The sequence below is a fragment of the Salminus brasiliensis genome, chromosome 1 (genome assembly GCF_030463535.1).
Source record: "Salminus brasiliensis chromosome 1, fSalBra1.hap2, whole genome shotgun sequence".
Lineage (NCBI taxonomy): Eukaryota > Metazoa > Chordata > Actinopteri > Characiformes > Bryconidae > Salminus > Salminus brasiliensis.
In genome coordinates this window covers 30,144,200-30,160,029 of record NC_132878.1, presented here as the reverse complement: position 1 = coordinate 30,160,029, position 15,830 = coordinate 30,144,200, and the positions used below count along the sequence as shown (strand labels likewise).

Here is a 15,830-nt window from a genome sequence, read left to right as displayed (position 1 = left end):
AGGCAGAGGTAAGGTTGTACCTGAAGGACAATATGGACAAAAAGCATAATAAATTCCGCTCTGTGATTTTTTATTACGTTTATGTCTTCTCTAATTTTTAATTATAACTGCATAAATTATTCTTCCTCAACATTTGTGAATTATAATATTTTGTAATGTGTTATCATTGAACAATGATTGATAATTATTTTTCTTTTTTATTGCATTACATTTAGTTACAAAAACAAAAATAAAATTCATGATATCATATTTTTTCACAGCTAGAGAGAAAAGCATGATGGTCATGAGCACATACCAAAATGGGAGCTTAGGAAACACTTCTCTATGTTTTGATCATCATCCTAACTCTTGTGAAAAACTGATCTATCCACTGACCTTCAGAATTGTGTTTTATTTTATTACTGGTGGGATTGTACTTCTTACATTATTTGGAAACCTTATGGTGATTGTAGCTATTCTTCATTTCAAGAAGCTACACACACCAACTAACTACCTCATTCTCTCTCTGGCTGTAGCTGATCTGCTTGTTGGAGGGACTGTAATGCCCCCTAGCATGCTACGCTCTGTGGAAACATGCTGGTATTTGGGGATTGTATTCTGTAAAATACACAGCAGCCTTGATATTACACTGTGTACTGCATCCCTACTGAATCTTGCATTTATCTCTGTTGATCGATACTATGCTGTATGTCACCCTCTGCTGTACCACAGTAAGATAACCCCTATTGCTACTCTTGTTATGGTTGTGGTTTGTTGGAGTTTTTCTACTGTCCCAGCACTGGTAATGATGTTCCCCCTTTCCAGTAATGAAGAGAGTATCTTTTACCAGGATGATGTAGCCTGTAAAGGATTATGTATGATTTCTCTAACACCCATGGCAGGCCTTACAACGTCACTGTTCTATTTTTACAGTCCTGCATTTATCATGCTTTGCATATATCTGAAAATATATTTTGTTGCACAGAGGCAATTGCGTTTAATCCACAATGCACAGGCTGCTCAAAAGGGAAAAAAAAGCAAAATGACTACGAGCATCAGCAAGTCTGAGAGAAAAGCCACTAAGACATTAACAATAGTCATGGGAGTTTTCTTACTGTTTTATGCACCACTTTTTTTCTACAGCATTTTAATCCCGATTTCTGGTTACACTGGTTCACCACAGTTGTTTGATGTGCTTAGCTGGATTGGTTATTCAAATTCAGCTTGTAATCCTATCATTTATGCATTTTTTTACCGTTGGTTTAGACAGGCACTCAGAAATGTTTTATTTGGTAAAATATTTAAGCAAAACTCTTCAAGAATTCAGTTGTCTGCAGACTAGATTGTGTGTTGTAGCATTAACAGTTGTTTGAGCAGCTTACCTTATATGTATGTCATACATTCCTTATTTGCATTAATGCTTTCCAAAGCATGTAAGTGGAGTGTACCGCTCTGTACTCTCTCCTTGCTCACACATAAGAGAAGACACTCTGCTGTTCCCACTTCATTTGGTTATTAATGGCACATTTTGAACATCTAAACAAGATGTGTCACTTTTGAATTATATAATGCATGATTAACAGTAAATTAAAAGCCAGATAAACATTGTTGTAAATGTTCAAAACAATTGACCACTCACAATAACTTGATGGTTGTGTGTGACGGTATGAATTTTTAGGTATAAGCCTTCTTTACCATTGTCCCAAGTAGATGTGAAGTGTATGAATCACTATATATGTACTGTAGCATACATGCTGTGCTCTGCCCCTGCTTTGTAAAGGTAGTATTTGAAACAGGCTTTGTGGGATGGAGTTTACGATGGAGTGGGATGGATATTGGAAAAATAAAGAACCATTTTGTAAAGTGCTCCCACCCAGTGCTGTTGACATGTCTGATCCTGTCTTATCCTTTCTACTTCAACAAATTACATGTAATTAAGATTATTCTGTGCATTAGTCCAATCAACAAATGACATAAAACTATTCTGAATTGTGAAGGTCCTGAATTGTGAGGTTTGTGACCAGAACTAAAGAAGTAAACTGTGTTTGGATGGTTCACCTGTTAACTCATTCACTGTTCAATATAAATAGTCAATTACTAAATTGTGAACTAATTGAATAGTGAACTAAATTGTGAGTAAATTAACTAAAAAGTGAGTAAAAAAGAGATAAAAGATTTAGGTGTTTCAAACAACACCAGAACATGGTCAGCACACTGTTTCTTTATTGAGCTTTGGTGTATGTTGTAGTGCGGTTTATAATCATGAATTAAATGTACATCAAAATACATTTTAGAGTGTATATTTTAGCACAAATAAGTATCCTCAAGTTGTAGGGGAGTGATATGTGATTCATAAAAACATAATCAGTTTTTTTGAGTAGGTAAATTGCATCCCAGTCATTTATACCCAAAACGGGTTTGTCCATTAACACTGGCCTGCACAGGAGTACAATGCTTAGGTACAGGCAACAAGATAACCTTGACTACTGCCAAAAGACTAATAATATGTATCATATGTAAAAATATATAACAACAGAGGTCATACTAGCTCAGTTAAACTTGCATTGGATCCATTGAAATCAACATATTGTAAAGACTCAATTGGGTATACTGTAGGCTTGCAAACAAAAACCACATTCAGAAATTGTGCATACGAACATGAACACATTGGCACTATGCCCAATGGTAGCTGTGGGCCAGAGGAGGGGAGCCCTGTATCAGTGGAACTGTGTTCTCTGGAATGAAGGCGCTCCATCCAATACTTTTTGAATGAGTTGGAGATTAGGTGGGGTGGTGATCATCCAACATTGTGACTTCACTAATGGTCTTGTCACTGAATGCAATCACATCACAGCAATACTCCAAAACCTAGTAGAAAGCCTCTAGTAGAGACAGTTACTCTAACAAAAGCAGAATAAACTCTTTTTAATGCCCTGAATTAAAAAAGAAAAAAAAGAAAATGAGCAGGTGTTCTAATATTTTTGTCCACCTAGTGTTCTTTGCTTACATGAGAAATTGGAAATTTCTTCTTCCTCTGGAAAGTATTTAAGTATCCTATTAAATTTGAACTACATCACTAATAAGACAAGACAACCATATTCGCCATTTGTGCCATTTAGTGCCACAGATGGAATTTGGCTTCCGCCTTTAATCCATCCATGCTTAAGCCACACATGCCCAGAGCGGTGGACAGCCATTGCTCAAGGGACCAACAGTGGCAGCTTGCCAAGCCCGGGTATCAAACCCACAAGCCTGTCATTAATAGCCCGAAGCTCTAACCACTGAGCCACCACTGCCCCAATCCTGAGATGCAGGTATATATTTTTTGAAAGAACTGACAAATCACAAAGCATCGTTCATTAATGACCTGACTTCCCAAAATAATCTCGTCATGCTTCTTCTTGTTAAAACATGGAAACAGGCTGGGCTCTCACTTCTCACTGAACATATTTTAAACAACAAATAATGCTCTTAATGCCACCCGTTTTTCTTTCTATTCAAACATCATTAAGACCCTGCCCCATCTATTTTTCTGCCCCAACTTCTGCTATATCTATTCCTAATTCACATTTGATTAAGAGTTATTCTCTCTCAGAATTGCCTGTTACACCTACAAGAAATCTGTTGTGTATATTAATTATCTCTATTTTGAAAAAACAAATCATTATTTTTATTATCTTTTCTTGTTGTGATATTCTTTTGTCCATAGCATTACAGGGTGCTTCCTCTATATTATTTTAGCCAGACGTAGATACTGGGTATTTGGCACATGGGGTGAGGTAATGGGGCATTGAGGAGGTGGAGTGGCGTAAAGGGCAGCTGAAGAGTCAGACAGACAGATCAGTATAAACACAAGACAAGGTTCTGATCTGTGGAGCAGTTTTTCAGACTTTAGGTTTCTCAGGCATCTTATACACATGAGCTTATAACTTATATAATTCATTATAATTAATAATGTTCTACCTATGTTTTGAATTAGTACATTTTAGTAATTTGTATTTATAGTATTATGTATTTATAGTATTTATAGTATTTTATAGTAAAAAAAGAAAAGTGCACCATGCAAATGTTTAACCTTAAGAGATTTTTATTTAAGCTCTCATGGTCTTTACCAAGTTTTTAGACATTAATTGTTGTGGCTCTGGCCTGCTCACAGTCATTAATAGCAAAGGTGATGCAAATGTAAAGCTTTAGAAATACCAAAAGGTATAGGGGCTCAAAGAGTATCTTCTGAAGTCTGTCTGTGTATGTTTCGGCCTGTAGCACCTGTACATCATGTGTGTTTATTTTTCATAGACACATTTTCTTGCCTCCTGAGAAGGTAACTAGGGAGACCACATGGGTTTGACAGTTGTTGCTATAGGCTTAGCTTGACAATAAATTGGGGCATTCCTCTCTCCACCCTGGCACAACTGCATTTTACAGGAAGAGGTATGATGCTGAGCTAATGGTAATGTTAATTTTTTCACTGCAGAATTGATTATAAGACTGTGAAAGTACTTAAGGATTATGCAACAATATAGATACAATGTGTACAAGGTAACATGTCCACTGTTATCATGTGTTTTATTCTTAGACCAATATGAACATGCCAAGAGCTATCAAACTAATCTAGTTTAGCTTGTTTAGTTCATTAGTTCATTGAATTAATGTTTAATTCATGCCTTGTGTTAAAATATTTTTCCACTTAATATCTGAATGTCCATTAAACCTTTTATTTATGTGTTTTAGAATAGGAAGGCAGTGTGTGTGTGCTGTACATGGACACCATAATCAACTTTAACCAAAGCGGGATCTTGGAGAAACCTCCATTTTGTTTTGATTCTCTTAATGGCTCTTGTCTGAAATTGAACTATCCTCTGGAAATCCGTGTTGTGCTCTATATCTTCTTTAGTGCCTCATCTCTCCTTACAGTGATCGGAAACCTTTTGGTGATCATAACCATCATTCATTTTAAGCAGCTGCACACACCAACTAACTACCTTATTGTCTCTCTGGCTGTAGCTGACCTGCTTGTAGGAGGGGTAGTGATGCCTCCAAGCATGTTCCGCTCTGTGGAGACTTGCTGGTATTTGGGGAGCTTATTCTGTAAAATACACAGCAGCCTTGACGTTACAGTGTGCACTGCCTCTATTCTAAATCTGTGTATAATTTCTTTAGATCGATATTATGCAGTGTGTCACCCCCTTCTCTACCATAGTAAGATGACTCCCAATACCACTGTGTTTATGATCATTGTTTGTTGGACAATTTCTGTTGTAGTGGGATTTGGAATGATATTTCTGGAGCTTAATGTACTGGGCAATGAAGAATTTTACCACAGCACCTTTGCTTGTGAGGGTGCCTGTACGGTCTTTCAAGCCAAGGTTGGAGGTGTTGTGTTTTCAATGCTTTGCTTTTACATCCCCGCCCTAGTCATGCTCAGTGTTTATGTGAAAATATTGCATACTGCACAAAGGCAAGCACGAGCAATTCACAATACTAATACCCAGGTTAAAAAAACAGCAGAGGAAAAAGCCAGCATGAGCAAGTCAGAGAGGAAGGCCACAAAAACATTAGCCATCATCATGGGTGTTTTTCTATCATTCTGGGTCCCATTTTTCTTTTGCAATTGTATAGATCCATTCATTGGATACTCAGTGCCACCACTGCTGTTCGACTTGTTTCTATGGATAGGGTATTTCAATTCAACATGTAATCCTATAGTGTATGCCTTTTTCTACAGCTGGTTCAGACATGCGTTCAGAGTTATTCTCTCTGGTGGCATTTTTCAGGCTAATTCATCACGCACTAAATTGTTATGAAGCTACTGCTGAATCCCTGTGATTAAAAAAGGCTTTAATTACTGTAACTACAATAAAAAAGAACCAGTGTGTAACTTAGTACACAGTGTATGATTTTTTACCTTCAGAAAATCAACATACTACATTTGTGACACCATTCATTGTGAAAGTTAAATATAAATACATTTGAATTTAATTGAAAATATTCATACTTAAACTGGAAACTCATACTTCATGCAATATGTATTGGATACATGCTGTTTTTAAATAAACTGTCTTTGCTTTACTGTTGTGTTGGTAAACTTATTGATTTCTAACCATTGCAAAATTCAGAACTGCTCTTTACTGTGTTCCCCATCTCACTAAATCTAAACCTAAATTAAAGGGATCACTAGCGGCTAAGAATTATGAAGTCTTGTAGCCTTCCAGGACTGGTAGTTAAGATTTTCACAGTAAATTAAATACGTGTAGAACATAGCCTGTAATATAGATACATATTTATTTTAGGTTTGTTTTCAACTGTCCAAAAAAGATAAAAATAAAAATTAAAAAGGCTCAAATGAATGAGAGAAATTGTACAATATATACATACATGTTAAACACACACAACATATGCATGTGCAGTCCCACAAATACATGATGTAACCTTTAGGTATGTGTGAAAATTAATAACACCAATTAAACGGATGCTGACAGTAATGGTGATCTGACCAGCTCAGTTTCACTACAGTTGGCTTAATAGTATTAAGATCATCTTAAAATGGCGCAGAATGCCTGCTAACTCTATTTCACAGTAGTCTTTAATCTGAGCTGAGTGAAAAAACACAGTCCTTTAGCTGACAACACAGATCAGAACAAGTTTAAACACAACATGTCTAAATATGATTACTGAACTGTAATCATTTGTTCATTCTATAGATTAGAGTCATATGCATAACAAATAAGGGTAATTATTTTATTTTATACTAATACATTATTTTATCCTTTATAGTAGTGGGTGAGTTTATATGACAAATTAAGAAACCAAGCAGACTAGCCTAGGTTCACTTAACCCCTAGTGCTTCTTTCCCAACTGTAGAATATTTAATCTTTGAGTGACACAGTTTCCTACTGATGTACAAACCTTTTTTTTAATCATGCCCTGTCAACTCTGCAGCATTGGCTAGAGAAGTTCTGTATGAACCAACATAACCATCCTTTTGAATTGCTCAACAATAACCACTTGTCTAACCATTTGTTGGTACTTTATTGCTTTAAAAGAGCTGAGTGAACTTCTTGAAAATGGTATCTTTAACACTGTCATAGTGGCTCACCTCTTAGCTGCCCATGCTCATGTACACTGCTCTGGCTATTGCTTTCATTAATGGGATTAGGTGGGGCATCCAATCTGCCCTTGGCCATCTTGCAGCTTGAGCTATGCACTCAAGCATGTTAAGGTAATGTTCATTGCTCTCTTTTTGAGCAGTGGATGCTTTAGTACAGCTCTTGCTGCATACTGCTGTATGAATGTACTTGGTCTGAAAGTCTTTATGCAGTCTTTTGCTTGTTGTATAGACCTCAGTATTTGCATCCTTGGGTTACTGTCTCTATTGCTTCCTCTCTCACTTTCTAACTAATGTTGTCACAAAGCAGCTTTACAAGAATAGATCAACAATTATAAATAATTATAATTATAAATATAAAAACCAATGGTGACAGTTGCAAAGGAAAACTTCCTTAAAGCTAGAGGAAGAAAGCTTGGGAGGACCAATTTTTTATTAATATTATCTGACACATGACACATAAATATGAATATGAAAATGGCATTATGAAGGAAAATATACAGCTTTCAGACACTGGCACCATGTTTTATACTTGGCAAATACAGAAAATCAGTGGATTTTGGACATTTTGGCTGTAATGCCTGTACTACTAAAAATTAGAGATGTATGTAAGATGTATGTGTATGTGTCCTGTGTCAGATTATATTAATAAAGTGCCAGTGCAAAACTGTATTTCCTAGCAACAGTAGTTTTAGTACAGGCTTTACAGCCAAAATGTCTAACGTTAGTTTATCGGTGGATTTAGGAGTTTTATAATGTTAGTATAACAAGTGAGGGAGATGGTCATTTTAAATTTCTAAGAGTAAATAAGCATGTGGCTTCTGCTAGCTCCTGCTGGTATTCTTCCACTAGCATTAGACTATTTGGCCTGGTAAATATGCATGTGGCCTCCGCTAGCTCCAGCTGGTATTTTTCCACTAGCATTAGCTTATTTGGCCTGGTAAATATGCATGTGGCCTCTGCTAGCTTTTATAGAAAAGAGATTTAATATCTGGGAAATAACACAACTTCTACATAGTCGGTAGGCAAATAGCAATAGCAGGAGGATTAACATCTGGGCTGACACAGGTAGCAGGAGAGCCTAGTGGTCAGTCTTTCATTTCATTTTCATATGGAGATCAAATCTTATTCAACAGTTTTTATGAATAATAGGCCTCTGTTTTTTCCGTGTTGCACTGTTCATTAACATCATGCTGAACAGATTTAGGTTATTCAGACAACTCAGAATTGTAGTTAAAAGGCTCAATTTTAACAGCCTTACTAAAAAAATATTAGGTTTAAATCTGGCTCATAACGACAGTTTATGGGACGGGCTGGATCAGGCACAGACAGAACGTGCACGGACAGAACAGTCTGGCTGGATTTTTCTGGGCCTGATCTAAGCTCTAGTGAAGGTCAGTGGCTGTGGATCTTTTTATATTTTTTAACAGGGAGTTAGGTAAGTCATTCATAAGACAAGTTTTGTGTCTATTGGTATCTATTTCAGGTTTAGTTAGTTGTGTTTTTAGTAATTGTTTTTGTTGGGTAACTGTAAATGTGGGGTGCAGTGGACTATAAATAGATTGTGTGAGATAGACTAGCATGAGCTTCAGCAGGCTATAAAGTCAAAGCCATGTGGGCCTTAAAGTAAGCCTAAAACTATAATCCAAGAAATTCAAAGGTTATCCAGGTGATATTCCAAAGAGCCAAGAACTGCTCATGTATTGCTTACCTTTAATGACTGATTTAAGATCTGACTCTAAAACATTCTCTTTTGTGCAGTTGTTCAATTAGCATTCTGTCATGGATACAGGATGTGTGTCTAATGAAGTTTCCACTCAATGACTTCATGATCTATTTACAAACACAGAGACTTTTGCTACAGAATGGCTTTGTCTGTTAGAATCATCTATGAGGTTCAAGTCCTTAATGTTTTGCACACAAGCTGTATAATTTGTCCTAGAAAATGAGTGCCTGTAATGTCAGATATTTATAAAGATATTTAACAACCACTTGATAAGTAAGAACTCTACTGGTCTACAGTCACACATGTGAGGCATACAGATTGCTTTAGTATATAGAGAAAAATAGAGCTGTCAATTTGAAAAGTGCATGCATATGCAAGCTCATGAACCTGTATCCAAAACCCAAACTAAAATTGCTTAAATAGTTTGTTCAACAAGACCTTGGTGGTTTCTCTGAACCAACGGTAAAAAAATGCATATATTAAAGGATTAAACATAGTGTTTAAGTAAGCAATCCACATGAGCACTTCATACAGAAATGATGGTATTGAGTGGTTCACTATAGGATCTATAATATTACACATGAAAAATGGGGTCCAACAGAAAAGAAAATTTCCAATGACTATACCTAATGTCTTAGTAGCCTTGAGATCTTTAGAAGGATTTAGGGCTTTAGGGTTGTGAGTGTAACTGTAAATAAGCTTGGAATGCTTTCGTGCAACAAAAAAAACTCTACTATAGACACTTACTATTATAGACACTGGTATGAAATAGAAAACAATAGAATATTCCACTCCAATTTCTTTGGCATGCAGAGCAAAACATCCCCCAACACAAGTCTTTTGAAAATTTTCTTTGATTACAACTTCTAGATTTGAAAGTGTGATGGCAAAGCCAAAAACTGAGGAAAGACCCCAACTGGATGCTATCATGGCAATGTAGAGCCTCTTGGTCAGTCGGTTCTGGTAGTGCATTGGGTGGCACACAGCCAGGTAACGGTCAATGGAGATGAACGTTAGGTGCCACACTGTGGTATTACAGAGAATAATGTCAGCAGTGGAATGAAAGTCACAAAAGGCTTCACCAAAGTACCAGCAAGTCTCCAAAGATCGCACCATGCTTGCAGGCAGCACAAGCCCACCTAGGAGCAGCCCAGCCACAGACAGGGAGAGAATAAGGTAGTTAGTGGCCATTTGCAGGTGTGGGGAAAAGAGTATGATGCAGATGACCAACAGGTTTCCACTGACTATCAGAATAACAATCACAGTAAAGAGGAGGTATAGGGGAACACGCAAGGCAGAGGTGTAAACAATCCGCGAGCACGATCCATTCAGACCCTCAAAACACAGGGTCACTGCTTCAACCAATCCCTGAAGGCTTGAATTCATTTTGACAAAATCCTAAAGACAGAAAGAAGGGACCAGTTTGTTGATTAACTTGTTTTAAATTAAGGGCAGTTTACTCCATCCATTTGACAAAATGTGAATAATCTGGCTGCATTTAAACTTGAATATTGTCTACACAGTTCATACACATTCACAATACTTAAGACATCTAAAATAACAAACCTTTTGCATGTTACCCTATTGTTTAAATACAATATTATGGTGTGGGGAAAAATAGGCAAACAAAAGTAACAACTAATGATAACAATAATATAATTTTGTTCAACATTTTAGTACAATTGTGCAATACATTACCTAAGAATGTCTTGTGGCATTCTGGTCAAACAGCAGATCGAACATATATATATATATAAAGATAGATAGAGAAAGACAGAGGGTGATTGTCTACTGCTGTAGTGTAACTTATTCCAACCAATCAAACGCCTATTTTGTCTCCTCTGTGGCTAGCACGGCACTTGATTGGTTTGTGGCTTGCCCTGGACGTTTCCCTAACATTCCCTGAGAAACTGATGTTAAAAAAAAAATTATAACAGCATTGTGTTCATACACAGTTTGTGATAAATTCATAAACATTTGACATACTTTGACCTAAGGCCTAGTTCGTAAAGATGGTAGTAGATGTTTTCATCTATTTTGGGCCTTTGTTGGTCACTGGTCAAACTTCCTTATTTTCTTCCAGCACGTCACGGGACAGAAATAATTTTTTAATTAAGATTCTCTCTGTTATAGAATAAACAGAATTTACTGAGCATAATGGTGTTTGTGCACTATATATTGTTTTATTTTCTACCCGAGCAAGTTGCAAACATTTATAGGCTGATAGCTGTCATTTGAGCAAATACCTGCAATCAAATACAGCAGGTAGCGACAGTGTTTAAATAATACAGGTTCGAAATGGAGGCATAAAATAAAGATAAGAGTATATTTGTTCCCATCAGCCTGTTTGCTTTTTCCCAAGATGTCTTTTTAAATACTGATTTACTAGGCTGATTAAAGGAAATGTGACGCAATATGAAACCATGAGCTGTTGAAACATATACATTGTTTTCTTTACTGAAATAATTGAGTTAGTGCGCTTGGTCATGCAGTGTAAAATGCAACCTGATGAATCCAGTATCTGGCCTTTTGAGTGTCAACATTAAACATCTGTGTCTCATTCTGTGTGTGTGTTTGCGTAGGCTGGGATTCTGCATTGGCCGTGTTCCCACAGCAGTGGCCTGCACAAATGATTGCTGGGTTCCGCAGAGATGTTTGCATTGTTCGGAAGAATCAGACTCATTCGGGTGAACTGTACACAAGCTGCATATTATAATGTCACGCCGGTCTGGCGTGTGATTATTTGCATGTACACAAACATGATGAGAGAGAACTGATGTAAAAGACTTTTTCATAGTGATATCTTTGCACCACCATTCAGTATTGGATTTAGTTGGGAAGAGAGAAGGACATGAAAGGGGACACGGAGTTGAATGTACATTTTTATTATTTTTAACTTGTTTATATTCATTTGTTCATATTTTATCTTTATATTATATTAGAACTTGTTTATATTCAATCCAAATATATACATATGTATAGGGCCTCATGCATTTTAACATTTTATTCAAGGCCCTCATGAACTCTAGATGAGTAGAAGTGTACCCTTGGGAAAAGGCATTTTCAGACATAAGCCATTTATGGAATACCACTCAACTCCATGGACAGCAGTATTTATCCATCCCCAGAAGAAATTCCTGCTAACAAAAATAGGAAGTACTTTGGGCAAACTAAATATGCGCTACTTCCTTTTCATGGGAGCACACTAACAAGCTTGAAGATTGGTGTAAAAGTAAGTAGTTCTTTCTTTAGATTATAAGTCTAATTGACCATCATGGTGTGGTTTTGTGGTTGATTTGTGCTGTCTTTTCACCCTCACAGGAAAGACAATAATGGACTATCTAAACTACTCAGACTTCAGCGTACATGATCTATCAGATACACCCTTTTGTTACAACTCCATCAATGGATCCTGCCGGAGAATACTGAGACCTCTAAATGTCCAGATTTTTATGTTCATCACCATGGCAATTACCATACTGGTTACCGTTACAGGGAATCTACTAGTCATAGTTTCCATAGCGCACTTCAAGCAGCTTCACTCACCGACCAACCACCTCATCCTTTCTCTGGCAATGTGTGACTTCATGCTGGGCATATTTGTCATGCCTCTGAGTGCTATACGTTCCGTGCATGGCTGCTGGTACCTTGCGGACATCATGTGCAAGCTACACACAGGCATGGACATAATGCTGAGCACAGCCTCCATCTTCCACCTCATGTGCGTGTCGACGGAGCGTTTTTGTGCTGTGTGCAGCCCGCTGACGTACCGCTCACGCGTACGCTCTGCCACCGTCTTGTGCATGGTCTCTGCCAGCTGGTTCATCTCTGCGGTGTTTGCCTATACCATGGTCTTTAGTGAACTCAACCTCAAAGGTGCTGAGGCCTTCTACAATTCACAAGTGCGCTGTGTGGGTGGCTGCCACGTGTTCTTTAGCCGTAGCTCAGCTGTAGTCACCTCTATGGTCTCCTTTTTCATTCCTGGCTTCATCATGTTCTGCATCTACTCCAGAATCTATGTTGTTGCTAGAAGTCAAGCAAGGTCCATTGACTTTCTTACCAATCATCTGAGGATGGCCAGCAACAGGCCAGGACAGTTCAGGTATCGTACTCGCAAGGGTACAATGACTCTTGCAGTTGTAGTAGGAGTTTTTCTTATTTGCTGGAGCCCCTTTTTCCTCTGCAATATCATAGACCCTTTCATTGACTTTACTATACCGTCATCATTAATTGATGCCCTGGTTTGGTTCGGCTATTTGAACTCCACTCTGAATCCCTTTATTTATGCATTTCTGTATCCTTGGTTCAGAAAAGCTTTAAAGATCATCATAAGTGGAAAGGTTTTTCAAAGAAATAGTTGCAGAATACAGCTGTATTCATAATCAGTAGAGAGGTGCTACAGGGCTTGTAAAGGGCTTTTGTAAGCACAGATTAAGCCTGGGCTAAACTGGAGTTAGCATGTACTACACTAAACTTTAGATGAGTTGTCAGTTCTGCAGTCTAAGTCTAAAAAGAGATATTGATATATTGAATATTATTTTTTTTATATATATATATATATATATATATATATATATATATATATATATATATATATATATAATTTCTTATCATGAAGTTATCGTGAAGTTATTCGGCTTTATTATTGCTTTAAGCTTCAAGGGCATTATTTAGTACATGACTAAAGATAACTTTTTTTAAACACTGTTGCTTTAGGATCAAAATATATGTGATTTAGTGGATAGGATGTTGTATTGGTTTTATGTTCCGCTGTAAACTAAACTAAACAAAACTATATTTAACTTTGTTTGTTTTTTCCTTATGTTAAAGCATGTTTTCTTTAAACATTCAAATTGGTTTTTTTATGTTTTATGCATTTTGCAAGTTTTTCTCTAAAAAGTAATACTTCACAACAAGTTGTTACTGTATACCATGGTTCAAAATATTATAACATGTGCTGTAGGTAATTTGCATATTTATGTAAAAAAAAAACTATATATATTATTTTCTGTGTCGCTTTGATCCTCGGAATAACATTCCAATTTCTCAGAACACAAAGTTTTGAATATGTATAAATCTACACATGTCTGTAATAGGCCTTTTGATCCTCAAATTGTCAAGTTTGTCAATGTGAATAAAATGCGCTTACAACCTTCCCCTGAATATTTCTCAAACAGACAGAACCATGAACAAATCTCTGCAAATCCTGCTAAGGCTCAGCGGTTAGAGCTCCGGGCTGTCGATAACAGGGTTGTGGGTTCGATTCCTGGGCTCGGCAAGCTGCCACTGTTGGGCCCTTTACCCTCTCTGCTCCCCGGGCGCTGGAGTTGGCTGCCCACCGCTCTGGGTGTGTGTGTGTACTCACTGCCCCTAACACATGTGTGTGTGTGAGTGTGTGTTCACTACCAGATGGGTTAAATGCGGAGGACACATTTCGCTGTACGCTGTACAGTGACAAATACGTGCACCTTTAAAAGAGTTGAACAGTGATACAAAATATAGACATACTGAGATCAGAAATGCTGTGATATACTAAAAGAACCACAATAAAGTGAGTGAGAAATGTATGATGTAAATCTCTCAAACTAGGCTCCACTTCACCAATCTGGATGCAAGTGCTGACCTGTAGTGATAAACGCAGCAAACTGTGCAATTTTGCTGCCCTCTAGTGGTGTGAAATGAGAAAGAAAAAGAACAGGAGCTTCACTTCACATTCAGATCTATTCAGATGAATGTGGTCATTCAGGTCAGTTCACTGAGACCTTATTTAAATTTTTCATAAAAAAACTAGGGGACATAATAACAATGAAAAATATGCTTGTAAAATCTAGGTTCATTAATCTATATAGACCTCTTTTACCAAAGGTTGTGACAGAATGTAATATGTATTATTTCATATTGTTTAAACTACGGCATCATTTATTTATTTAAAGTGGTTTGAAAAAAAATATGTAATTTTTAAAACATATCCCAAATTTAGTCATAAACGTTTTTTTGTTTGTTTAGTTTTACACTGGAGACACAATGCTAATGTAGTTCAAAAGTGATGGATGCATAATGCCAATCAATTAGCATGGTGCAAACAGAACACCTAAATAGTCACACAGTCAAACCGTGTCAAGTCTCAACCCTTTTAAAAAATGTGACATTGTGTATAGACTGGACAAAGAGCAATGGCACAATGGTTAAGACCATTTTCCTTTTCCTGTAAAGCTACTGTGTGTGATATAGTTAGCAATGCCAGGTGGCATCTGACTGGAAATAATAAACAATAATAATAAACACAGCTTAACTTCTCAAAAAAACTATGGGCTGCAGACTTAAGGTGTTATTGCAAATTTCTATCACCACTTCTAAATTATTGTACCTTAGTGTGTAATAAGCCTTGGGGTGTAATAGGTTTTAAACAGCTGTTAAATGACAAATGTCCTTTTAACAATATCCTAGTACAGTTAAAGTGTAATGTTTAATGAATGTATTTTTAACAATGCACACTAGTGGGCTCAATTAAGGATCATTGTTGCTGTAGGCCTTAGCTGACATTGGAAAACTGGGCCTACATCTCACAGTTATCTAAATATGAGAGAGGTTTAAAGAAAAGTTTTGGTTGAGCTCTTTGTTTTAGTTGATTCCCTTGTTGCATGACCTAATTTGCTGCAACACTAATCATCAATTAACTGTTAAGGATAAACAGGCTGATGCAATATTGTGCCCAAGGAGTTAGTCTTAGGTTTCAGATGGACAAAATTAGATGAGAGTGTGAAATAATTAGCTGTTGTGTCTTAACACCTTTGATTAGTCCGATACCTGTGAGAGGTGTTCCATCATTTAAGGTGAGAGGTGATAACTGGTCTCTAAGGCATGACTTTAGAAGCTTGTAAAGACAAGCATTAGCTAATTGTGTGTGGTCATGATGCAATACATCAAGTGTCAGTCAAAGAGTGATCTTTATTGTAAACCATAAACTGAGAAGTATTTTCTTTTATAATTGTACACACATTTCTAAACGTACAACCTTTT

General features: G+C 36.9%; 4 protein-coding genes across 4 annotated transcripts; 3 read left to right on the top strand and 1 right to left on the bottom strand.

Annotated features, from left to right (window-relative positions):
* The first annotated feature begins 274 nt into the window (after positions 1-274).
* LOC140574814 (trace amine-associated receptor 1-like) lies at positions 275-1,321 on the top strand. Its single transcript, XM_072694819.1, has one exon. The coding sequence runs from the start codon at positions 275-277 to the stop codon at positions 1,319-1,321; it is 1,047 nt and encodes a 348-aa protein (XP_072550920.1).
* Positions 1,322-4,736: 3,415 nt separating this feature from the next.
* Positions 4,737-5,783, top strand: taar10b (trace amine-associated receptor 10b). Its single transcript, XM_072694806.1, has one exon. It carries the CDS (start codon positions 4,740-4,742, stop codon positions 5,781-5,783), a length of 1,044 nt encoding a protein of 347 aa, XP_072550907.1. The 5' UTR covers positions 4,737-4,739.
* A 3,432-nt stretch (positions 5,784-9,215) lies between these two features.
* taar11 (trace amine-associated receptor 11) lies at positions 9,216-10,196 on the bottom strand. The gene has a single exon (XM_072687478.1). It carries the CDS (start codon positions 10,194-10,196, stop codon positions 9,216-9,218), a length of 981 nt encoding a protein of 326 aa, XP_072543579.1.
* A 1,769-nt stretch (positions 10,197-11,965) lies between these two features.
* Positions 11,966-13,200, top strand: taar1b (trace amine associated receptor 1b). The gene is made up of 2 exons (XM_072694794.1): positions 11,966-12,042; positions 12,132-13,200. The coding sequence occupies exon 2, from the start codon at positions 12,143-12,145 to the stop codon at positions 13,190-13,192; it is 1,050 nt and encodes a 349-aa protein (XP_072550895.1). The 5' UTR covers positions 11,966-12,042; positions 12,132-12,142; the 3' UTR covers positions 13,193-13,200.
* The last annotated feature ends 2,630 nt before the right edge of the window (positions 13,201-15,830 follow it).